Source organism: Mauremys reevesii, linkage group 5 (assembly GCF_016161935.1).
Source record: "Mauremys reevesii isolate NIE-2019 linkage group 5, ASM1616193v1, whole genome shotgun sequence".
Taxonomy (NCBI): domain Eukaryota; kingdom Metazoa; phylum Chordata; order Testudines; family Geoemydidae; genus Mauremys; species Mauremys reevesii.
The window spans coordinates 116,005,898-116,032,052 of record NC_052627.1 but is presented as its reverse complement, the minus strand read 5'-3'; the positions used below and the strand labels follow the sequence as shown (position 1 = coordinate 116,032,052).

Genomic DNA, 26,155 nt, shown 5'->3' with positions numbered 1-26,155 from the left:
TAAAGTAGAATTTTCATTCTGTAAATTACAAATACTGGGGCTTAAAATGATGCAATGTTAACATCCTATTAATGTCTCTGTCCCAAGTATTCTAGGTATTAATGCTGTTCTCTAATTATAATTATTTGAAATAAAAATAAATGTACAGTTCAATATCCTAAGCCCTGTGATTTGCACACCACCATTCTACTCCTTCTCTCATTTAATATAATGGTAAAATTCCCATTTATTTCATTCAGAGCATGATGTGGCCCAAAGACACTGATTCTCATACATGCTGAAACACCCACTACCCTTTACTGATTCACATATATTTATCAGTTCTCTGACCAGGCCCCAAAGGAAATACAGGCTGTCTCTGGGTGTAAAGTATGTCTGGTGAGAAGTGTGTGTTTATTGTACCAAGTCTGCCAGAGAAGACTGAACACCTTTCATTTCATCGCTTACGTGCACCAGATTTCAAAGACTCGACACCAAGATAATACATGTTAATTGACTCGGGCTTTCCTCTTTCCTGGTGCAAGTAGTTTGCTGTGTAGGGGGCTTTTAGAAGAGGCTTCAAAAACAAGATTTTCTCCCTGCTTGACTTGGACATCAATGATTCCATGGCACATCCTATCAGCATGTAGTCTGCCTCAGTATTCTTGGCCAAACTTTCCTCCTCTCCCACCCCATGCTGTTTGGTAGAGAGATGTCTGCCAGCTGTGTACCTGGTTGCTCCCTTGTGCTGCCAAAGACAGTTGTATTTCAGATGCGAATTGACTCCTGCATGTATTTAGAGCCAACTCTTCCAAACTGCTAATCCTGGAAAAGTCCTTATTCACAAGAATAGCCCACAGACTTCAGTGGGACTACTCCCATGGGTAAGGGTTATTAGGAATAGCCCCATAGTTTGGAAAGCATTTGAATCTGAACTACACTCAATCAAGTCTAGTTCACAGTCTTGGTCCATATCTTCAAAGCTCTCCCAGGCCTGGGCCCAGGAGATCTAAAAGATTGCCTAAAATGCCTCGATGAGGACTGTGATTGACAATTCTACTCCTCAGGCACAATGAAACTTTTTAACACAAGGATACAGCTCATCCCTGCAGGAGACAGAGCTTTCTCAGGGGCTGCTCTCAGACAAGCCTCACCGCCTTCTACTCCAAGGGCAAGGCACACTTCTTTAGCCTTTTCTGATATAAACCCACATTTTAAAAAATAAACAAAAACAACCCTACCAAATCCAAACAGGACAGTGCACACACAGAGGGAGAGATTGAGAGAAAGAATAAACCACATGTAACCAATGTTTGTCACATTGCTTCATGCACTCCTGGAAGGTGCTCAGATACTACGGTGATGCATACATACAAAAGAGCATACATAGAAAAGAACAGAATACATAGAACAGATTTATGATACTTTTCTATAATGTCTGCCCACAAAGGAAGTTGTTGTTTTTTTAAAAACTTTCAAGATATTTGGATATTTTATAGAAAAGTGCAGTTTAAAGAAATTGGGTGAAATCTTGGCTTCATAAGTCAATGGCAAAACTCCAATTGACTTCAGTGGGGTACGATTTCACCATGGTTTTCACCTCAGTAGCCACAGGACAATTTAAACAATAATTAGCAATTACATTTTGGTTTTGGAATGTGTATGGCATCTGCCAGTGTTTATCAAAGTAACTGATGGCGTCAAACCTTCCACTGATGTCAGCTGAGACAGAACATCCAATAACAATGAGAAAATATATTTTTTCCAAATAGAGTAGCTCTGTGTGTTTGCGTGTGTGTTTAATTTAAATTTAACACAAGACACAAAAATAAGAAAAGTATCAGAGGGATAGCCGTGTTAGTCTGGATCTGTAAAAGCAGCAAAGAGTCCTGTGGCACCTTATAGACTAACAGACGTATTGGAGCATGAGCTTTCGTGAGTGAATACCCACTTCGTTGGATGCATCTGATGAAGTGGGTATTCACCCACGAAAGCTCATGCTCCAATACGTCTGCATCCGATGACACGGCTAATAACAGATAAACACGGCAGATACTATGATACTATTGAGTGTAGCCAGACTAACACGGCTAATAACGGATAAACGTGGCAGATACTATGATACTATTGAGTGTAGCCAGACTAACACGGTTAAACACTGGCAGATGCCATATACCGAAAGCTCATGCTCCAATACATCTGTTAGTCTATAAGGTGCCACAGGACTCTTTGCTGCTTTTAAAAATAAGAAAATAAAACCTAAATAAACTGATAAACTGATATTATAGCTCAAACCTGATGTCTCAGTAACTTGAAGAAGAAGAAACATGACATTCAGAGGAACTGAATTGTTGACTGATAAAGGTAAAAAGCAAAGCAGATTTATATGGACATTTTTCATATTGATTGGTCAGCATATCTATGGAGATTTTATGTTACATGTAGTTAGTCAATTCTCTCTAATGCAGAGGTCTTCAATCTGTGGGGTGCGCCTCCCTAGGGGGATGTGGAGTAACACTGAAGGGGCACAGCTGGGGCCCGGACCAACCCCCCGCAGGGGCCAGAGAGGAAGTGCCACCCAGCTCTGTTCTTGGCTCTGGCCCCAGCTGCCTGCCCCATGCCCAGGGTCTCGGCAGCCTGCCCCATACCTGGGGCCCCGCCCTCGGCCACAGCTGCAGGCTCCTACCCCAAGCAGTGGCCCTCGCCTTGGCCAGCTGCGGCCCCACTTCTAGCTCTGTGGGAAGGGTGCAGACACGGGTAAGGTGGGTCATGAGGTAAAAAGTTTGGGGACCACTGCTCTGATGCAATACAGTACACGTGGTATGACAGAGAACCCAAACCTGACTCCTACACACTGCTGCAATAGCCACTTTTACCTTATCTCTCATACCTGCCTTGTCATGGATAAAGAAGTTAATAAATACGGTAAGATAATTATATGTGCATTAAGTGTAAAGAAAAAAAAGATTTGCCATACTAGACTAGAACAATGGTCTCAGTGGCCAGTACACGATCCTACAGAACAAGATGAAACATTTCACCATATAAATATGAAAAGAGGAGGCTAGTCCAGTGGTTAGGACAATTGCGAAAGGCTTGGAAGACCTAGAGTCAATTCCCTGCTCCACCATAGACTTCCTCTGTGACCTTGGGCAAGACACTTAGACCTGGTCTACACTGGGGGAGGGATCGATCTAAGTTATGCAACGTCAGCTACGTGAATAATGTAGCTGAAGTCAACATTCTTAGATCGACTTACCATGGTGTCTTCACCATGGTGAGTCGACTGCTGCCGCTCCCCCGTCGCCTCTGCTTGCGCCTCCCGTGGCGCTGGAGTACAAGAGTTGACGGGAGAGCACTCAGGAGTCGATTTATCGTGTCTAGACTAGACGTGATAAATCGATCCCCGTTGGATTGATCGCTACCTGCCGATCTGGTGGGAAGTGAAGACACCCTTAGACTCTCTGTGCCTCACTCCCCCACATGGAAAACAGGGATAATAGCGCTTTCCTGCTTCACAGGGCTGTTAGAATAAATACATTAAAGATTGTGAGGAACTCAGACACAATGGTAGTGGGGGCCATAAATGACTGATAGCTAGATACACACAATGCACCTGTCCACTTGTGACATCTTGGAATAAATAATTCCTTCCAATCCCTGCAGGCTACCCAGCAGAAAGGTTGATAACCTTTCAACAATTTGACCAATCACATTTGACCAGTCAATTTCCCTAAAATCAGTGGTATTCAGTCGCAAGTGCACTAGGGCAATGTTTATAATACAGTCTATATATTATTCTTCATGCGACTAAACATGATCCACAAGAAACAACGTTTTGGGGAAAAAAGCACTTTCATGCATTTACCTGCCCCCATTATGAGCCCTGGTGCAGTGTCCTTGGTATGGACTGTTCCTGACACATATGGATTGTCTGCCCAGCGGAGATGGAGATGAAGATGGCAATCAGGCTTTAGGAATAAGAGGAAGAACACAGTATTTTACAAGCTGTTAACAGCAGTTCTGCTACTTTGGTAATTAATGCACAATCAGAAAGTAGCATGCAGTGACAACTGCCTTACAAAAAGGGGGAAGTGACTGAATTTCACAAAGCGGGTTCCAGAATAAAATATTAGTCTGATGTATCTAGCGGGAACCAATTACCCTGGCTCTGTATATTTCCGTGGCCTTAAAACAAGGTCTGCAATTCAGAAAGAGACAGTGTGAAATTATAGCACAAAATAACTTTGTGACAGAGTGACTGCTTGGATCTTTGGAAGAAGCAATAAAAAACACCAAAGATTTATTTGTTGTTGCTGGTTATCATCATCCCTGGGCTCCTTTATGCAGTTATAAGCTAGAGAATTAGATTAAAAACAACTATTTCTACTGAAACATCTTCTGTCAGGAAAAAAATCATTATATGAAAAATATTTTTAAATGACTTTTTTGGAGTGAGTTTGATTGTATCTCTGTTTAATTAACTTACTGCTTTCTGCTCTTTCCACAGTGGAGCTCAATATTCCTCCCACTAAAGTTAATGGAGCATGGCTATTGACTTCACTGAGAACAAGATCACACCCTAAGGCCTGGTCTACACTGGGGTGTGTGTGTGTGTGGGGGGGTGAAGATCGACCTAAACTATGCAACTTCAGCTACGAGCATGAACCATGTATTGCTGTAGCCCCAGTCTTCTGAAGGGAGTCAACATCTCCCCCAATCTCAGTCTTTTATTCCTACTATGCAGAGAGGGATAAAGATTAGTCTGTCCCCCTGACTATGGACATATATTCTGCCCAAAAATGCAGAGATCTAATAGTACAGTGTAGCAGAGAGCCTGTGAGAAAGACACAGGGGATCTGCTTGTCAGGGCTGACTCAACAAAAAAACTAAACTGTTGTGGGTAAATGGGACATATAAAAAAACCATAATAACGTCCATTCACAAAAAGAAAAGGGTTTTTGACATAACTAGCCATTTGACTTACATTTCCAGACAACTGTGTAACTCCCCCCCACACACACACATAATAGGGTAATTGTGTTTTAAGATAAAACAATACAATGCAAAAACAGAAATAAAAAGTATTCATATTTTTAATCCTATTGATGAACTGCTCTTATTCCCAGACAAGTTCCTTGCGGTGTAAAATAATTAATAATAAATGAATGATTGCCTTGAATCAGGATGCATGGTAGGTAAATTAGAGCACACTTGTCCCATACAAGCCAAATTAAGCCCTAACAAAAGAACGTGTAATGCTGCAGATGGAGCAAACCAGAGATTAATTTGGCTCAATAACTTGTGAAGGCATGGTTAATGTAGAGAAACTAAAACATACATCTACAGCTGGTGTAAATGAGAGGAGAATGTAGCTTGGTACTAGGTGCTTGAGATGACTTAACTACTGTTCATTTATTTACATTTCAACATATTCTACAAATAGTTCTTGTGCACATTGGATAAAACATTAAAAGGAATCACTTACAGGTTTGCAGTTGGTTGGTTTACCATTCATATCAGAAATTGGAGGGGTCAGATAGTCCCAGTCACGGCCTTTGTTGTAGGTTATTAGAGTTGTAACTTTCCCATCAATTTTCTGATTGGCCAAAAAGACTCCTTTAACACCTCTGACCTGGAGCATAACATTAAGAGGGTTAATGACCAGCCTGCAAACACTTCTTCAGCATAGATCATTCCTGGTTTAGAGGTTCCTTAGAAACTGAATATTCCAGATACTTACCTACTCTTAAAAGAGAATGGATATTAAAAAACAAAACAAAACAGTTGGTGCTTTTGGTTTCTGAACATATTTTAAGACATTAAGGGCATGTTTATACTACAAACTTTTGCCAATGCAAGTTACGTTGGCATGAAGCTGCTTCAGTTACTATCCTGCTTGTGCACGTGCATACTTGGCTCCGTGAGTCACCACTGTGCATACTCACCAGAAGTGGTTGTGTCAGTGCACACTGCAGTGCACTATGGGTGAGCATCCCAATGTGCAGCTCAGCACTCTCCAGTGCACTCTCTTTTGGGAAGTTTTGGCAATCCATAGTGGGGCAGAACAAATCACACAGTGGTGACTGGGAGCAAGGGATCAACTTCCCAGCATGCAATGTTCTCCATCCAATGATGTCATCTATCTCCCATAATTTTCATGCCTTTTTTAAAAATTTCACAAACCCGCACTGCTCTCCTCGCTGTCCGCCATCTCTGACAAAAGCACAGAACCTGCACAGCTCTGTACTACTGTCATGAGCATTGCAAGCACAGGATGCATAATCCTCCAGTATTTGCAGAGCCACAAGAACTGATTCATCAAGAAGTGTGATGATTTTGTGGAGGACAGATTGCTGCAGGACACAGAGAGAACCAATTCAAGTTTGCTGGTGGCATTCACAGATGGTGTAGCCTCACTTCCGGGTCTGAGAAATGAGCACTGATTGATGGGATTGCATTGCAGTGCAGTCTTGGGACAACAAGCAGTGGCTGTCAAAAACAGGACACCTGGCAACCCTAGTCAACATAGGTAATGCAGTGTCTACACCCATGTTGCAATGGCCTCGGTACATCGCTCATTTCTCAACACTGATTGGAGAGGTGTCATTACTGTGTCATCATAATGGGACGCTTACATTGGGAGGAAATAAATTTAAGTGTAGACACATGCACAACTAGGTTGACACACAGTGGCTTGACCTAACTTTTTAGTATAGACTAGGCCTTAGTTTTTGTAGCATATTAGTACTTAGAACATTGAGAAACCTAATGCAATATCTACAATTACATATGTGCTTTCTTACTGCATACTGCTATTACGATTTCTGACCATATTTCTTTAGTTCTTAAAATATGAACCACTCTAAAACGTTTAGTCAAGTGTGTAACTTTATATGAATACTGCCACTGAAGTCTATGAAACCACTCATATGAATGAAGTTCATTAATGTAGTAGAAGGTACAGCAATCCTTTGGACTGAGGCACCAATTTTCACTTATCACTTATCAGAGAAAGGTTCAAAAGAATTTTCGTAGATCATCAATTTTAGGGCCTGATCATCGAAAAACTTATTAGGTTACTACCATTAGGAGTCCCAATGACATTTTCAGTAGTCAGTTAAAATGATTCCTTAGTTTTGCTGTACAATATTTTTATTGCTTCTATTTATTTTTGTTTCACTACTCCATGTGCCAGATCCCCTGTTGGTATAAAACAGTGATGCTCCATTGAGCGGAGGACCTGGCACCAGGTTTTCTTTTATTATTTTCTTGTTATATTTATTTTGGTTTTGAGATATTTTTCTTGCACAACTTTTTTGTAGGGTTTTAGTTTAGGACTTCACCATCACTTTTAAATAGCACCTGGATTTTTTTTTAAAATCGCTTTTGTAGATTTTGACGTGAGAAGTTACTCGGCCTACTCACCATACTAAACGCTACACTTAGTAGTAAGATTTTGTGGGATAGACCCTTATATTGTGAACTCCTCATGGCAGGGACTTGTCAGTACCATTATCTGTACAGTACGTAGGCACATTGTCAGCATTCAAATAATAAACAACATCACTGCATTGATCATGAGTCACAGCTTCAAACCTTTTGCTTCATTCAAGGCTGCCCTAACTGAGGTTCTATGACTAAAGTGAATTATAGTCAAGTGTTTTTTTTCTAATTAATACAAATCAATAGAAAATATACTTTGAAAAAATCCATGTAATTCTCTCCTCTACTGGTTATTTTAAAGGTCATTCTCCAGTGATTGCCCTCCCCCACCATTAGAATGATGAGCTATAAAAGAACAACTCAACATCCATTTATAAACACTCTGGGCCTAAATGAGCACTGAGTTACATCAGTTTTATTCCAGTGTAACTTCAGAGCAATGGCCAGTCTTCATTTTTTTCCCATGGTTACTTTCTCCATTCTGTCCTTCTATCCTTTCTAATATTGTTATAGCTATTGCAGAGGCAAATAAAACCAATAGCAGCCCTCACGATAAGGGCTTATTTTAGCCTGTTCAATGTAACAGCTATGCTAAAAATACTAATATCATTTGCACAATAACAGCAGAATGCACTGCTATTTTGAATGATAAAGTAACCATTTATTCTTAAATTTACAGCAATAAAAAACCCAGCAAAGACATTGTATAGATTAAAATATGAACAGAAGAATAATATAATTGAAGATTGAAAGCCAGCCAAATGAATACAGCTATGCTATTTTACTCCAGCTCATGGCCGGCCCTAGATATTTGTTTAGTTTAGTTATTATTTGCTCTAGCCTTCAATAGGAAGTGAGAGTGATTGGGTACTATAATTAAAGACGATGGGGCAAGCTATGAATAGAGCTATGCTCATTTAATTTCTTTGGTTTTATATTTGTCTTTTGTTCTTTTAAAATGTCTATAAAGCTTTTCCAATAAAAATTCATATTAAAAGAAAGAAAGAGATCAATGTGCAGCAAACTACTGTGGCTCTTTTGGGTAATGCTGATTGTTAATCTGGCTCCTGAACCACTGATTTCTGACACAATCCCACAATCAGGAAAGATGGCCATACTGGTTAAAAAACAGAAGTTGATTTAGCAGGGAAGCAAAGGCAGATGTAGAAAAAACAAAAATAATATATAAGAAACAAAAGAAAGGGAAAAGTGATAGTAATGAATATAAATCAGAAATTAGGAATTGCATAAAATTGCTAGGGGAAGCCAAGGGACACAAGGAGAAATCTATGGTCATCAGAATTAAGGACAATAAGGAGTTTTAAAATGTATTAGGAGTAAACTCAAAGAGCTCAATCTATTTAGCTTAAGAAAGAAAAGATTAAGGGGTGACTTGATTACGTATCCATGTGGGGAACAAATATTTAATAATAAGCATTTCAATCAGGCAGAGAAAAGTATAACATGATCCAATGGCTGGAAGCTGAAGCTAGACAAACAGACTAGAAATAAAATGTACATTTTAAAGTGAGAATAATTAGCTTCTTGAACAATTTATCAAGGGTTGGGATTCTTCGTCACTGATAATTTTTAAATCAAGATTGGATGTTTCTCTAAAAGATCTGCTCTAGGACTTATTTTGGGGAAGTTCCATGGTCTGTGGTATATAGGAGATCAGACCAGATGATCATAATGATCCCTTCTGGTATCTATATTCTCAGATCCTGCTCGGAGGAATCAGATGGCCCAGAATCTAATGGAAGTACAGCAGGACCAGAATGTTACTTCTGGGGGAGTAGGGTGTATGGAAGGGCAGAGATGTGCTAAAGGAAGAAGAAGAGAAGCAAGGAGAGTTTCTGTGTGAGGCAAGAGAGACTTTTAAAACCAAGAGCTTACTCTGTGATTTTGGGATCACATTCTTTAACGTTTTCATTAAGAAGAAAAACACTTTGCCAGATTAAATGCCATTCCCTGAATTCAGGCCAAAATGTTCTCTCCCTCTCTTCAGCAGACATGTGGATGCTTAACATAATCTGAGGATTTATTACAGCTTTGTACTTGAATAAGTGTCATCAGCTCTCGGTATGATCAGGAATGGCTAGTTTTCACTGAGATTGTTATTCTGCATACTCTTTCATCTCTCTCAATCTGTAATATTTAAGAGTATATTTTGCCCTCATTCCAAACTCCCTTTGATATTAACATTAATGACAGCTCTGCCTGCAGACGTATGGGACAGCAGACCTGTTAGCATGGTATAGATTTGATACTAATTATTTTATTACTGAGGGTTTGCATGGTGATAATGTATACAGGATTGATCCAAACCCCACAGAGAGGAAAGATCACCCAGTGGCTAAGGTGCTAGCGTGAGACTTGGCAGATGTGGATTCAGTGCCTTGTTTTGCTACAGACCTGCTAGGTGCCAGTCACTCAGTCTCTCTCTCTGTCTCAGTTCCACATCTGTAAAATGGGGATATTTGTCCTTCCTTTCCTAGCAGGCCTGTTGTGAGGATACATACATAAAAAGATTGTGAAGTGCTCAGATAGTTTGGTGATGGGAGTCCAGGGCCGGCTCTACCATTTTTGCCGCCCTGTGGGAGTCATATAAGGCCTGATTTTCAAGAGCTCAGTGCTTAGCAGCTCCCATAGAGGCACCTAAATAAATAACCATGTTTTCAAAAGAGTTCAGCTCCTGTTCAGGCATCTAAATGAAGCAGCACATTTTCAACAGCACTCAGCAGCCAACAGCCCCTATTGTTCGGCAGTCATCTTCTTATGACTAGACAGTATGATACACACTAACTACCACAGATCTGTTCTGTAGTAACTATTGCAGAACTTTCCTGTGCCATTTTACTATGAAGGGAGAGCGTACAGAGGGCCCCTCAGCATTTACAACAGATAGTGTGTGTAGTGATCAAATAATGGACAATTGTGCAAATATTACAAACACTCAACTGAAATCAATGGGGCTAAGTCACATGACTGAGGAATAAATATATGAGTAAGGTCTGCAGTTTGGGGTATTAAATAAGCAATTGCTAGCACAATATGAGTATGCTGTAAATTAAGTGTCCACTTCTGTGACCTTTATTCATGAGTATTTCCACTCATGTCATGAAACATGATATCAACATGCTTGTTTTGCAATGATCTCTATGCTAAACTTGTGGCTGGTTCACTTTTACAGCACTTGGTACAGTATTTCAAGACCACACTGACTTTGAATCACTGCTCACTGCTTCTTTCTTTCTTTTAAACATATATTTTAGAGGTTAGTCTCTGTACATATATGCAACAAAAGCGGAAAAGATGTTCTGTACAAAAGATATAAAGGAAAATGAATGCAGACAGGTGAAAATCTCTAAAAGACTATAAAGCAGATGCACATGTAAAGGATTAAATGAGGCCAGTGGAAGACAAACTTGCAAATTTCATGCAGAATTATACATTAGTTGAAAGAGAAATTCTTAATCCATTGAGAGTTGTCTGTGTTTGGAGTTGAAGATTTTTTTCCAAGACACTTCTATTGAAACACCCTGCAAGATATCCCAAGTCAGAAAAAAAAACCCAAACCAACAACTGTCCTGCAATCCCTAAACACAGTAGCAGCCTTATTTTTATTAACTACTTTGTACAGTGTAAATAAGTCAAAACAAAAGAACTCTTGTAAATATTACTTGCTCATCACAGTCTAGTAAAGAAAACAAACACTAATTGTATTTCACCATGTAGCAGAAAAGATATGCAAGTTTTAAACTTTCTATATGTAGGCAGCTTTTCACTGAAAATTGGCTACGTAAAAATGGCATTGTAAGGTTCCATGTTTACTGTCGCTCAATCATTCCTTATTAAATATGCGCCATTATAAGTAATTTTTAAAGCCAGCTCTACAAAGTAAATCTGGAATTTGCAAATAATCTAGGATCTCTTCTTTTTGTGCACCACCAATAACAGAGGTTCCACAGGACAGATATTGCCCTCAGTGACATTTTTGCACCTCCCTGAACCTCAGTGGGCTTGCACAGGTGAAACTGAAAGGACTTTAGTAAACAATACTCAAGACCAGTAGTTCCAAGCCTTTTCTATACTGGCACTTCCTTAGTAACAAGGGAACAGCAGAGTGGTTGTGACCCCTTAACACCTCTTTGTGACCTCTGATTGAGAACCCATGCTCTAGAAGATGCCAGAGGAGAAGAGAACCCAGTTTCTTTTCTCTTAGCTGTGCTGGCTCTGCCAAGCTAACAGGACCAAAAAGCAGCAAAAACATATTTTGTCATTAAAATCAGCATATGGGACTCTGATTACACAAGAGGAAGAAGGTGGCCTTTTTCCATGCCCTCCGTTCCCCACAGAATCCCCCTACGGTAATCAATGCTTGAAATGGGAGGGTGGGAATTATGTCACACCTCCTTGTCTGTTGAAAGAGAAGGAGTTATATAAAGGTGGAGGAGATTAGAAAAGTTTGGAGCATGCCATCATTTCCCCCCTCCAATTACAATCCTAGAGAGACTCATTTAACTCCTTCCTAACCATACGTGCAGGGGCGGCTCTAGGCATTTTGTTGCCCCAAGCACGGCAGGCAGGCTGCCTTCGGCGGCTTGCCTGCGGAGGGTCTGCTGGTCTCGCGGCTTCGGTGGACCTCACGCAGGCCCTTGCGGCAACCGGCAGAGCGCCCACAGTGGCTTGCCGTCCCAAGCACGCGCTTGGCGTGCTGATGCCTGGAGTCGCCCCTGCATATGTGCCAGGCTAAGGAGTATTGTGACTCCTTTGCAAAGAAGCCTGGTGCATTTAGTAAGAATATTTTTTAAAGCTGCAGAGGAAGCAGACTATTAAATTCAAGTGTTGTCATCATCACCCTTCTGAACAAGAAAACTGATGGCATTTTTTCCTAAACTTCTATTTTTCCATGTTTTCTTTAGCCAACTGCTGCAGGTTTAAAATACAGAGTTGAGTATTTGCAAGGATGGCTCCTCTCATAGCAGCGCCTCTCGGAAAAAATGCCTACAGAAAGCAAAAGGATTTGTGGTCTGACTCAATCTAATGTTGTTGGCTCTTCAGTTGTCTAGGTCAACATGTAAAGACCCAGTACTAGGCTCATACAACTGCTGTTTTCTGAGACCCTATTGGCTAAAAGGCTTCCTGATTAAAAAAAAAAAAGTATGTAAGCAAAACTCAATGAATGGACTTACATAGTATCTGATAATTACATTCATTGGCTTCTCAGACAAAGCAGCTAGCAGCTGAAATGCTGACAAATTGTAAAACAAATATAAGGCAAAAAGAGTATTGTTGTATTGCCTAGAAGCTAAATTTGGTTACATAAGGCAGTTTCATAGCTGTTTATATTCCTCCTTCCACAATAAACTAGTGCTAACTGAATCTTACTACTTAACTCTTCAGTACTTGAAATAACACCAGACCCCATATTTTAAGAAAATGAAAAATATTAAACTTGTTCCTGCACATCCTTGGAAACTTAAGAAACTGTGTATTTATAAAACAACCAAACTTCTGAGTAAATATGTAACAAGCACCTTTATTACATTTCTATTTCTTTACATAGAAGTAACAAACTTAAACTTAAGAAACTGTGTATTTATAAAACTTTAGGAGGAAGAGGAGAGAGAGGGAGAATTAGAGTAATACAGTACTCCCTTCCCATCACTCTAGAAAACTGGGGAGAATGTAATTAATTTGATAGTGATAACATTCATAATTAGAGTTGCTGACAACATAAAGTAGGAGAGAAAATGGAAGAGACAGAAAGCAACAAAAGTTCTAGTATTTGCACAGCACCCTACCTCCAGAATATCTATCAGGACATTCTCTTCTGGCTGCTTAGTGCTCCTGACATTCTCCAGTAAAATGGAGTAGTATACACCCTGTGGGTCAGATTGGTACAGGTTGTACGTGTCTGTCTGGTACCATTCTTGAACAGCCACAAATACTTGGTTTTCATCTGTACTGATAATCTGTAAATCCTGCAGAAAAAGAAATAAGATACAAGATTTATCATAATTGCAATTAAAAAAAAAGATACTATCTTGCCTACCTGACAAAAAACAAACTGGTCATGAGAGTCAAGTGCCAGAGAAAAGAGATACACCTTAAAGATCCCCGACTATGAGCTCTCTCAGCCTAGGTACTAGGAAAGCTACTATATCCTATCTCTCTCAGATTATGGGATATAGAATTTTCACCTAGAATTTGGAATCCAAACCACTTATTAATGCCTGAAGGAGGTGCTTTTGTTTCTTATAGGAAATGGGCTGGAGTTCTTAAACCAATGACTAATCAACAAGTTTCAGCATCACAAAGCCTCCACCAATATCCACATTTGCAGCAGAGATGCCTAAGACTGAGGGGACACAGAATGTGAATTACTTTCACAAGACAGACAAAAGTCCATGAAATCTCCTGAAGATCTAAAATAGGATGAGAGGCAACCACCAATTAGGACAGAGATATATTACAAAGGGACATAGAGAATAAGTAACAAACTCTTTGTGGCAGAGACCATGTCTTTCTATATATTTGCAGAGCACTGAGCGCAGCAGGGCCACTGAGTGTTATTGTAATATAAATATTAAATAATAACAACAACATTCTGCATTCATTCCTCAATAATGTCATGCTTGGATTATTGCAATAGCCTCTTTGCTGGACTCCCTGTTTCCTCTCTCCAACCTCTGCAGGGAAAAATGCAGGCTAATACCTCTTGGGGAAAATAGTCTAATACACAAATATTCAATCAGAGGAAGAAATCAGGAAGTAGCAATGCTGAAATAGATAGTAATAGTGGACAGAAAAATTGGACCTGTGTTTACAATAGGATATGGCAGCAAAAAGGCCAATGCAATTTTGGGCTGCATACACAGAAGCATCATATCAGGAGAGAGAGATTATTACCCCTTTTCATGAACTTGGTTGCAATAGCACCGGGCATATTGTATTCAGTTCTGGTCACCTTATTAATGGAGGAATACTGACAAACTAAAAGGAATTCAGAGAAGAGCTTCCAAAAATAGATAGGTGGCAGGAGGGAATGACTTCTGAGTAAATATGTAACAAGCACCTTTATTACATTTCTATTTCTTTACATAGAAGTAACAAGAGTTGACTAGGTGCAGAAGAAGAGGTGACTATATACAGGAATGATTACACTGCACAGCAAGCACCTCTTTGGAAGGTATATATAATGAAAAGCTAGACAAAAACATTTTTGTATATAAAAGGAGTTAACCTCAATGTCTCGTTGAATCAAATTCACCACTCCGAATTATTTTAAAAATGTCATTGATACATCTGCCAAAACAAATGAATCTGTGGGAAAGGTCTCTGTTGTAGATAAAATCTCTCACATAGTTGATCTCAAAGCCATTCTCCAAAGCCCTGCAATTAAAATTTTGTATTGAATCAGAAGTAGATTTTTTTTTTTTAGAATCCCACTAATGGAACTTTACTGTCTTAAATTGCCAGCACTATTCATAAATAAGCAAGAGGATGGGTATGCAACATCTGGTAGTTCACCATAACCCATGACAATCATCATATTTGCCTTCTCTGACACAGCCTGAGAATAGTTATGCTACCAATCCAATTAACAGAGATGGAGGGGGAGGAGAAATAAATTACTAAAGAGTATAGGAATAAAGAGTATGAAAGGGTATCCATTAGTGAAAAGTTCTAAAACCCCCTTAAATTATCATCATAGCTATTAGCAGCCCTTCAGCAGATGTCTTAAGAGCATTATTATAGTAAAATGCTTATAACGTGTCATAAACATACACAATGCTTTATAGAACACAGATAAGACATGCTCCTTGCCCCAAGTGATTAGAATCTAAATAAAGTGAGAAAAGCAAATGCAGGATGAAACATAGAACAACAGTGCAAAAGAGGGTGCCCCTGAGTGTTACTATTGATCAGAATGTCGGAGGAGGGATTACTTAGCGATGTGGAGTTTACACATGAATTTAAAGGAGAAAAGATAAAGCAATTTTCAGATAAACTGTGAGACTGGTACCAGACACAGGGGGAACAAAGCTGAGAATGGGAGATGTGGCTACTCTGATTCTCATCTCACTTACATCAGTTTTACCCTGATGTAGCTGTACTGATATCCATGAAGTTACTCCTGATTTGCACTGATGTAAATAAGAGAAGAATCCAACACTAAGGAGAAAAGGCAAGAGGATTGGGAAGAGGTGTGTGAGAGCAGAGAAGTAGGTGGATGCAAAAATAGATGCAATTTTGTGTCTCAAGATGAGGCATTTTAATTTTATGTGTTAGGAGATGGGAAGTCAATGGAAGTTCAGGAGGAGTTCACATGATTGGAGTAGTGAGAGAAGAAGATGACTTTAACGTAGGATTTTTGGACAGACTGGCAGGGGACAGCTGGAAGGCAAGAAGGCTAGACTGGAGGAGTTTATACTAATTAATATGTTTCACTAACTCTTCTCTTCCAATTGCAACTAACAATAGTAAGAAAGTGGAAAGTGGAGTGTGTACTCATCCTGTTCAAGATGTCAGATGCAACTTTTTGTGTGTCTGGAAAGAATCAGAATGCTGGGAGATGGGTCGGAAATAGGAGGGAGTGTGGGCTATAATGGCAGAGAGAAAGGAGGGTCCGGGCAAAACTGGGAGGCAAAATCAAATCAGGATCTTAGATGCCTATATACAAATGCGAGAAATAAGCAGGAAGAACTGGAAGTGCTAATAAATAAGTACAACTATGACATTGTTGGCATCACCGAAACTTGGTGGGATAATACACATGATTGGAATGTTGGTGTGGATGGGTACTGCTTGCTCAGGAAGCATAGACAGGGGAAAAAGGGAGGAGGTGTTGCCTTGTATATTAAAAATGTACACACTTGGATTGAGGTGGAGACAGAAGTGTTGAGAGACTCTGGGTTAGGCTAAAAGGGGTAAAAAGCAAGGGTGATGTCATGCTAGGGGTCTACTACAGGGCACCTAACCAGGTGGAAGAGGTGGATGAGGCTTTTTTTAAACAACTAACAAAATCACATCCAAAGCCCAAGATCTGGTGGTGATAAGGGACTTCAACTATCCAGATATATATTGGGAAAATAACACAGCGGGGCACAGACTATCCAATAAGTTCGTGGACTGCATTGCAGACAACTTTTTATTTCAGAAGGTTGAAAAAGCTACTGGGTGGAAGCTGTTCTAGATTTGATTTTAACAAATAGGGAGGAACTTGTTGAGAATTTGAAAGTTAAAGAAGTATGGGCTGGATGAATGGACGGTAAGGTGGATAGAAAACTGGCTAGATGGTCGGGCTCAACGGGTAGTGATCAATGGTTCCATGTCTAGTTGGCAGCCGGTATCAAGTGGAGTGCCCCAAAGGTCGGTGCTGGGGCCAGTTTTGTTCAATATCTTCATTAACGATCTGGAGGATGGTGTGGACTGCACCCTTAGCAAGTTTGCAGATGACACTAAACTGGGAGGAGTGGTTGATACGCTGGAGGGTAGGGATAGGATACAGAGGGACCTAGACAAATTAGAGGATTGGGCCAAAAGAAATATGATGAGGTTCAACAAGGACAAGTGCAGAGTCCTGCATTTAGGACGGAAGAATCCCATGCACTGCTATAGACTAGGGACCGAATGGCTGGGCAGCAGTTCTAGGGGTTACAGTGGACAAAAAGCTGAATATGAGTCAACAGTGTGCCCTTGTTGCCAAGAAGGCTAATGGCATTTTGGGTTGTATAAGTAGGGGCATTTCCAGCAGATCGAGAGATGTGATCATTCCCCTCTATTCAGCACTGGTGAGGCCTCATTTGGAGTACTGTGTCCAGTTTTGGGCCCCACACTACAAGAAGGATGTGGATAAATTGGGGAGAGTCCAGCAGAGGGCAACAAAAATGATTAGGGGGCTGGAGCACATGACTTATGAGGAGAGGCTGAGGGAACTGAGATTGTTTAGGCTGCAGAAGAGAAGAATATGGGCGGATTTGATAGCTGCTTTCAACTACCTGAAAGGGGGTTCCAAAGAGGATGGATCTAGACTGTTCTCAGTGGTAGCAGATGACAGAACAAGGAGTAATGGTCTCAAGTTGCAGAGGGGGAGGTTTAGGTTGGACATTAGGAAAAACTTTTTCACTAGTAGGGTGGTGAAGCACTGGAATGGGTTACCTAGGGAGGTGGTGGTGGAATCTCCTTCTTTAGAGGTTTTTAAGGTCAGGCTTGACAAAGCCCTGGCTGGGATGATTTAGTTGGGTTTGATCCTGCTTTGAGCAGGGGGTTGGACTAGATGACCTCCTGAGGTCCCTTCCAACCCTGAGATTCTATGATTCTATGAACGGAGGAGGTATCTGAGCCTCTAGCTATTATCTTTGGAAAATCATGGGAGACAGGAGAGATTCCAGAAGACTGGAAAAGGGCAAACATAATGCCCATCTACAAAAAGGGAAATAAAAACAACCCAGAAAACTACAGACCAGTTAGTTTAACTTCCGTGCCAGGGAAGATAATGGAGCAAGTAATTAAGGAAATCATCTGCAAACACTTGGAAGGTGATAAGGTGATAGGGAATAGCCAGCATGGATTTGTAAAGAACAAATCATGTCAAACTAATCTGATAGCTTTCTTTGATAGGATAATGAGTCTTGTAGATAAGGGAGAAGCGGTGGATGTGGTATACCTAGACTTTAATAAGGCATTTGATACGGTCTCACATGATACTCTTATCGATAAACTAGGCAAATACAACTTAGATGGGGCTACTATAAGGTGGGTGCATAACTGGCTGGATAACCATACTCAGAGAGTAGTTATTAATGGTTCCCAATCCTGATGGAAAGGTATAATGAGTGGGGTTCCGCAAGGGTCTGTTTTGGGACCGGCTCTGTTCAATATCTTCATCAACGACTTAGATATTGGCACAGAAAGTATGCTTATTAAGTTTGCAGATGATACCAAACTGGGAGGGATTGCAACTGCTTTGGAGGATAGGGTCAAAATTCAAAATGATCTGGACAAATTGGAGAAATGGTCTGAGGTAAACAGGATGAAGTTTAATAAAGACAAATGCAAAGTGCTCCACTTAGGAAGGAACAATCAGTTTCACACATACAGAATGGGAAGAGACTGTCTAGGAAGGAGTACGGTGTGAAAGGGATCTAGAGGTTATAGTGGACCACAAGCTAAATATGAGTCAACAGTGTGATGCTGTTGCAAAAAAAGCAAATGTGATTCTGGGATGCATTAACAGGTGTGTTGTGAGCAAGACACGAGAAGTCATCCTTCCGCTCTACTCTGCACTGGTCAGGCCTCAGCTGGAATATCGTGTCCAGTTCTGGGCACTGCATTTCAAGAAAGATGTGGAAAAATTGGAGAGGGTCCAGAGAAGAGCAACAAGAATGATTAAAGGTCTAAAGAATATGACCTATGAAGGAAGGCTGAAAGAATTGGGTTTGTTTAGTTTGGAAAAGAGAAGACTGAGAGGGGACATGATAGCAGTTTTCAAGTATCTAAAAGGGTGTCATAAGGTGGTGGGAGAAAACTTGTTCATCTTAGCCTCTAAGAACAGAACAAGAAGCAATGGGCTTAAACTGCAGCAAGGGAGGTTTGGGTTTGTCAAAGTTAGACTCAGGACTCACAGTTTGTCAGACCACTCTGTTTTATTAGCACAGCGCTCTGCTAATAACACCCAGATAATGTGAGCACCATGCAAGACACAAACCATCTTATTTATACAGATAAAAGGGCAAGAACTTAACAAGATAACAAAAGAAGCAGAATCTAATAAGTTTACCTGGGCTAGGCATGCATATCTTATTTCTTTACTAACTATTAGGGATCTTCTGTTAATGTTTTGCCATTAGCACCATTGTTTATGCCTAATGTTTCTTTTCCTGGCACCTGTATTTCAACATTTCTTATTTCTGCTTGAAGGTACATACAACATTTCTTTAATCAATTCTTATTTTTACAATATAATTCATTATACTTTCACAGGTTGGACATTAGGAAAAAGTTCCTAACTGTCAGGGTGGTTAAACATTGGAATAAACTGTCTAGGGAGGTTGTGGAATCTCCATCTCTGGAGATATTTAAGAGTAGGTTAGATAAATGTCTATCAGGGATGGTCTAGACAGTATTTGGTCCTGCCATAAGGGAAGGGACTGGACTCGATTACCTCTCGAGGTCCCTTCCAGTCCTAGAGTCTATGGGCTTGGCTACACTTGCAGGTGTGCAGCGCTGGGAGTTACAGCTGTCTTCGTACAGCTGTGTAGGGAAAGCGCTGGAGTGTGGCCACACTGACAGCTACCAGCACTGCAATGTGGCCACATTTGCAGCATTTGTAGCAGTGTTGGGAGTGGTGCATTATGGGCAGCTATCCCAGCGTTCAAGTGGCTGCAACATGCTTTTCAAAAGAGGGGGGTGGGGTGGAGTGTGACAGGGAGCGTGGGGGAGAGAGAGAGAGAGAGAGAGAGAGAGTGGATTTTTGGAGCCGACACTGTGTCAGCTCCCTGCCTTGCAAATTCTGACCATTTCCCCGACCCCTCATTCACTCTTAAATGCAAATAGCCTACAGACCAGATAAGCAGCTGCTCCGATGGACTCCCTTTCCCCCCCTCCCCCCACCATGCTGTTTCTCTCCTCAAACAAACACTAGCTGTAGACATTCATCCCCCTGCCTGCCTCATTCACAGCAAACAGGAACTGTGTTTGTTTTTTAGACAAGCAGCTCTGGGAGCCCCGAGTTCACAACAAAACAAAGAGAGGCATCATAACAAAAAAAAGAGTTCTTTAGTTAAAAGCATTATGGGAAAATTCTGGAGGCCAATTACAGTGCTTTTGGTGGCCACACTGGCGGAGCAGCGCTGCATCACCAGCGCTGCAATAGCTATACCCGAGGCAGAGCAGGAGTACAGCCAGCGCTGCAGCCATGGAGATGCAGCGCTGTATGTGCCTTGCAAGTGTGGACGGTGAGTAAGTTGCAGCGCTGTAAACCCACCACCAGCACTGCAACTCTCCAGTGTAGCCAAGCCCTATGAATCTATGAAACAGAGGGTAACCAAATCTGCCTTTCACTCCTAGGCATAGTCTGTTCCATTCAAGTTTTACACTGCAGATTTTTATTTTTCGGTTCAGGATTACTGATAACTTTTCACCATTGTCTATTTCAATATATTTCCCCAAGCATTTACAACCCCATTACTTGGTTATACTGCCTTCCAACAGTCCTGGAAAACATCATCTGGCCAAATCTTGCTGATATAACTCTGAGGAAATTAACTGAAGTAAGGAAAGATGCAAATTTTGTACCTGGTTTTAAAACATATTTTAAACTTCTGAATTGTACATGGGTTGTGCAAACCAAGCTAAAAGAAAGTTACAAATAATCCCCCCTCCTGTTCGCTTTCCTTGCTCATATTACCATCTTCCACTATTAGAGCTAAGCTGGAGAAATGGTCATCAAGGATAAAATCATCACAGACTTAGGGCCCAGTTTTAGCAAATGTTGCTAGGCAGGACTTCCTGTCAGTAGGGAAAGGTTTAACTGGTAAGATATTGTGTGTGAGAGAAAATATCTTGTTCCAAAGAAGGCATTTTTTATTGCTATATCTAATTCATTGCCTGCAGCCACACTATGTCATGCTGTGATCTCAGCAGATCCTGTAAGCTACGCATTCATTCTTCCCTTCTGCAGGCTATTCAAAGCCATGCTGCTCTCTTAATTTGCCATTAACCTTCCTACCTGCACATTATTTATTTGATTTCATTGGCTCAGGGCCATTCCACTGACTTTAAAAGATTCCAAGAACCTGGAATCCTCCTACTGTCTCAAGTCAGGTTTTGGTGTACTCTAGCACATTTGCTGTGCTCATGTAACATTTGACCGCTAGTACTTTCATTTCCATATTTAAATGATAGAGTTGCACATTTGGCCCCCCTGTGGCAGAACTGATCTTCCTTGCAGCTAAAATGATCTTCCCTGCTTGCTTCTCCAACCATGTCATCCCCTCTAATGGAATTTCTCCACTGGCTTCCAATCTTGCACATCATTTTCACTCCTGCTCTCATTAGTACTTGCAACACCTTTGTTCCATCATTCAATCCCGCCTCACACTCTGTTCAGCTCCTTCTCCTGCGATCATCCTCATGCCTTCTTTCATGTGACCTCATGCCTGGAATGCCCCATTCACTATGCCAAGTGCCATCCCCTCCTTCCCTGAAATTGCTTCTCAAAGCTCACTTCTTCCCCCAAAGGTAACCCATGTCAGAAAAGATCATCCAGGTCACCTCACTGCATTGCCTCTGCTTTATTTTACATTTTTAGGTTGTAAGCTCTCTGAGGCAGGGACGTCTCCCTATGTGCTTTGTACAACACTGAGCATACACTAAATAACAGCAATATAGTTCAGGCTCATCCTCATAACTTATAAGACATCTCTGTCTACATCTCAACCCTTGTTTCCCCAAACCCCCCTCTTGTGTGCTATGTTGTGCCAGATAATTCTGTCATACCCTCCCCTTCATCATCATCTCTCTCACTCATGACTAGAGCTGTGTGATTTTTCACTTCACTTAGCAGATCTAAAAACTGAAAAAAAATATTTTGGGTTGACTGAAAAAAAAAACCCCAAAATTTTCAGTGATCATTTTGTGTAAAATGAAATATTTTGTTTGACCAGACACTAAACATTTTGTTTTGATTTTCTTAAAGAAACTTTTATATTTTTTAAAATAAAACTGAAGTAAATTTTGAAACAAAACGTTATTTTGAACAGAGACATTTAAGTGCTTTGTTTAAAAAATGTCGAAAGGAAACATTTTGATTTTTTTCTGCCCTCCCCCCCCCGCCAAAACAATTTGGCAAAATCTATACAAATTCACAAAAATGTTTCAGTTAACCTGAATCTTAATTTTTTGGTGATAAAAAGTTTCGGTCAAAACATTCATTCAGCTCTATTCTTGACTCTACCATAATTTCAGGCGAAACCTCATATTCCCTGTGTTCACACTGAAATCAATGGGACTGGACAGGGGTCAGCTCTAGGGGACCAGGGATATGTTTGGGGTGTAACCTAGCTCCTCATAGTAAAACTGGCCATAACATGCTGTAAAATGCACAGAGTAAACAATTGGTTGCACTTTAAAAGAGAAAAAAAAAGAGTTTCTTCCATTTTGAAAGATTCTAGTGGTTTGAGAAATTTTCTACTCACTTAAAATGGGGAATACCAGTGGAAAGAGCAATATCTTTCAAAATGAAAGGAACCTTTTAAGCACAAGCACTGTAACTTCTTTCAGAGTGATTTTAGGTATTACTTTTGAGTATAGAGGATAAAATTTACAGACAGAAAGGTGAATTTCAGATTGATGGTGTTTAATCTTGTACACTTGCACAGGTGATTGGCATTAGAGTGCTGAATCAGAATTAACACAGAACTCCTTACAAAATCTTTCAAAGGCTCGCCAGGCTAAACATGAGATGATTAAACATGGGGTGTAGCAAACCTGACAGCTATGCAATCATGCCATTCCTGACCCCTTGTGGTGACTTCTGAGCTAGACTCCTTTTCCTTTGTCTGACAGCTACACCAGAAAAAGCAAACACTCAAATTAGCACAGAGCTGGAAGTAACGCAGGAAGTGGTTACGTTTACAATATACTGGGCCCAGTCCTTCAAAGTGCCATCAATTTTCATGGACATCAATGTATGCTAACAGTGTTCAGCACCTGTCAGGAAGTTCTTAAGCAGCTGTCGTAATTGGGTGCATTAAATCATTTGAGTGAAATTGACGTGTATGTCATTTCTACACAATTGTGTGTGTTCTTTCAGGGAACAATAAACATCCACCAAGGAATATGTGCAAGACCTTTTCCAGATTCATATAGCAGAAATCTAATCTCTACAATTTCCTAACAAATGTCCACAGTGCTCTATTAATTCTTTACTTTCTGCCTATAGTGAGGTACCAAAGTGAGGTACCTCTGTGGACCTTTTCCAAAAGTCTTCTGCTTTCAGTGGTAGTAAGGAACGTCACTGATAATATTTGTATAGAGTTAAGACAGAAGAAAATCATGGATCATCTTCAATACTAGTTAAACCTGGCTTCCTACCATGGAAAAATGCACAAGCCCCTATCTAAAAATCAGATCTGGTACAGAAGGCAAAGGGGGAGAGGTTGTTTTGTTGTTGTTGTTTTTTAAACTAGTCTTATGCATATTCAGTACTTGATACCTCAGTATAATATATTTTTTAAATCAATACCTTCATCCTGGTTTATAATGATGATTAAATCTCTCAACACCTCTGTGATAAGTAGATATCATTACACCCATTTTTCAGCAAGAAAAACCTGGGGGCAGAGCGGAGGGTGATCAAGGTCACAGAGTAAGCCTATGTTGTACTATACAGGCAGTGTGTGTTAATAGAATGGTGAAATGGAGAATGGCATTCAAGGAGGAGAGCAAATGTTGGAATAGCTGCTATTGTCACAGTCACCTCTATTTCCTCTGCTGCAGCTCAGAAACCCTTGTCATCCAAGACATGATACCCAGGCCATGCCCAAGCCAAGAAAGAAAGAAAGGCAATACTACTGGCCAGAAAGCATTGGTACAAACGATAATTGATAGTTGCAGTCTGCTTTCAACTAAAAGAGCAGAAAGAAATTACCGTGTGAAGTGCAAACACCATGCACATGCGCAGCACGACAATGTAATCCAATCATGCAGTCAAAATTGAACCAATGTTGCAAACTCTCATGATTTTATTGCAAGCCTTGCAATATTTCTTGTTTTTACTTCATGTGCCAGATCCTGGAGGCATGTGATTAGGTGACAACCTCAGCTTGCCTTTAAAAATGAAGTGAATTCCTAGCCTGCACTGTTAAAGCTGCAAAATGTGACCCTACTGCACTCTAAAGGCCCTGACACTGGAAGGCAAGTATAAAGAACTCAACATTTGTTATTTTTAAAAAATCTCATGTTTTTTAAGAAAATGTCATGATTTTTAGGGACCTGATTCATGATTTGGGAATGGCAATACTGAAACTAGGCAACAAATTATACTGAATCCAAAGGCCTTACGGTAATAGATGTGAATACTCAAAGCTCCTAGAGACAAAGTGGCTAGGACTTACGTTCCCACCATCCCCATGTGATCCCTTCAATCTCTGGGAGTGAGAGCAACATAACTAACCACCCCCGAAAAGCTTCAGGCTGTCCTAGTGCAGTGGTGTAAAAACAGGGAACAGGAAATGGGGAGGGGAATTGTTTCCTGGGTCCACCTACAAATGTTAATGCTGGTTCTGCTTGTTAACATTTCTAGCTATGTCAGATGCTGAGACTGAGGAGACTGCTGTTCACGCAGGCAATTGCCACACCCAGAGTGTGGCTGCCATTGCTGTGGCACATCCTAAAAAGGGAACTCCCCTCCTTCATCCCTCAGTAGTGTATATGTGGCCTGCATTGTGCAGGAGGTCAGACTAGATGATCATAATGGTCCCTTCTGACCTTAAAGTCTATGAGTCTATGAGGGATGCACCACAAAGTCCCAGCACCACTTCCTCACCAGCCCCTCCCGCAGCGCATTAGGATAACAGAGTGGAAGTCCTGTTGCAGCTGCAGACTCTCCCCGCCAGAGCCCGTCATCCAGCTTCAGCTCAGAATTTGAACAGTTGGTACCTGAAGGGAGCTTGGAGTCCATTCCCCTCCCTGACCCCCAATCACCCAATGGAAACAGTGGGGGTCCAATGCCAAGCCTCCACACACATGCACTAGCCAGGCAAGTCCCAGGGGAACTCACTGCTCAGCTGACCAAACACCCCGTAGCCAGAGGCCTGCTATCGCTAATATCAGAAAAGGCTGCAGGACATCTTCCTGCTTCAACCACTGCTGCTGTAAGGAACTGCCACCAAGGAGTGCAGCCACCTAGGGAAGCTTCCAAGAGGTGCTGGGAATAGGGAGCATAATGGATCAAAAAATACGGGAATGAAAGAACTGATGGACTATGGGGGAAACACTGTGGAACTAACGGGTCATTGACAGGAAAATGACATTTCAGCCTGGGAGTGTCATATGTATCCCTGACTGATACAGACAAGTTTGGAGCAAGCTCCTTGTTAAAATTCGGAGCGCATTACTGAGACTGCTGCATGTGTGGTTCCATTCAGAGCTACTTAAGAGAAGATCTGGTCTCACTTACATGTATAGTTTGTGACAAGGGGAATCTGCAGATGCAGAGTTATATTTTTTTGTTGCAATAAAAGCTTTGTGTCAAACAAAATTGTTTAGAAGAGTTTTAACTTTGTTTTCCTAACCCATATTTTTCTTTAAGTCTTATAGATTTAAGTTTTCACTGACAGAAAAATCTCCAGGTAGTAGCCAAATTAAGAAACTCTCTCTCTCTCTCTCTCTCTCTCTCTCTCTCTCTCTTTATTTATTTGGTGAAAAGCATATACGTAAGAGCCATGTATCACTTTGAAAAGGTAAAAGAAACAGCCATTTCTGAGGCAGTAACAGGTTATTTATTTCCTATTCTCTTTTGCCTTGGTTTCTATTACCTGGAAACTTTTATTTTATTATCCATTTGGCAATATAGTACAGATACATAGAGCTCAAGTCAAATAATAGACATTTTCATTCACAATATTTCTGCTACATTATCTTTTTAGATCCATGCATTATGCTTTTCTAAATTGCAGTAGGAAATAAAAGAGAATGTTGCTTCTACATTATAAAATGT

The 26,155-nt window shown here is 40.7% G+C and overlaps 1 protein-coding gene across 9 annotated transcripts in view; it reads right to left on the bottom strand.

Moving 5' to 3' along the window:
* SORCS2 (sortilin related VPS10 domain containing receptor 2) overlaps window positions 1–26,155 on the bottom strand; it is a 767,814-nt gene that overhangs the window by 88,052 nt on the left and 653,607 nt on the right. For all 9 annotated transcript variants that reach the window (XM_039541213.1, XM_039541219.1, XM_039541216.1 and 6 more), the window contains 3 exons: window positions 13,233–13,412; window positions 5,468–5,614; window positions 3,848–3,950 (listed from right to left, as the gene is read on the bottom strand). In XM_039541213.1, the coding sequence (XP_039397147.1) occupies window positions 3,848–3,950; window positions 5,468–5,614; window positions 13,233–13,412 (430 nt within the window). The remainder of the gene's footprint in view (window positions 1–3,847; window positions 3,951–5,467; window positions 5,615–13,232; window positions 13,413–26,155) is intronic.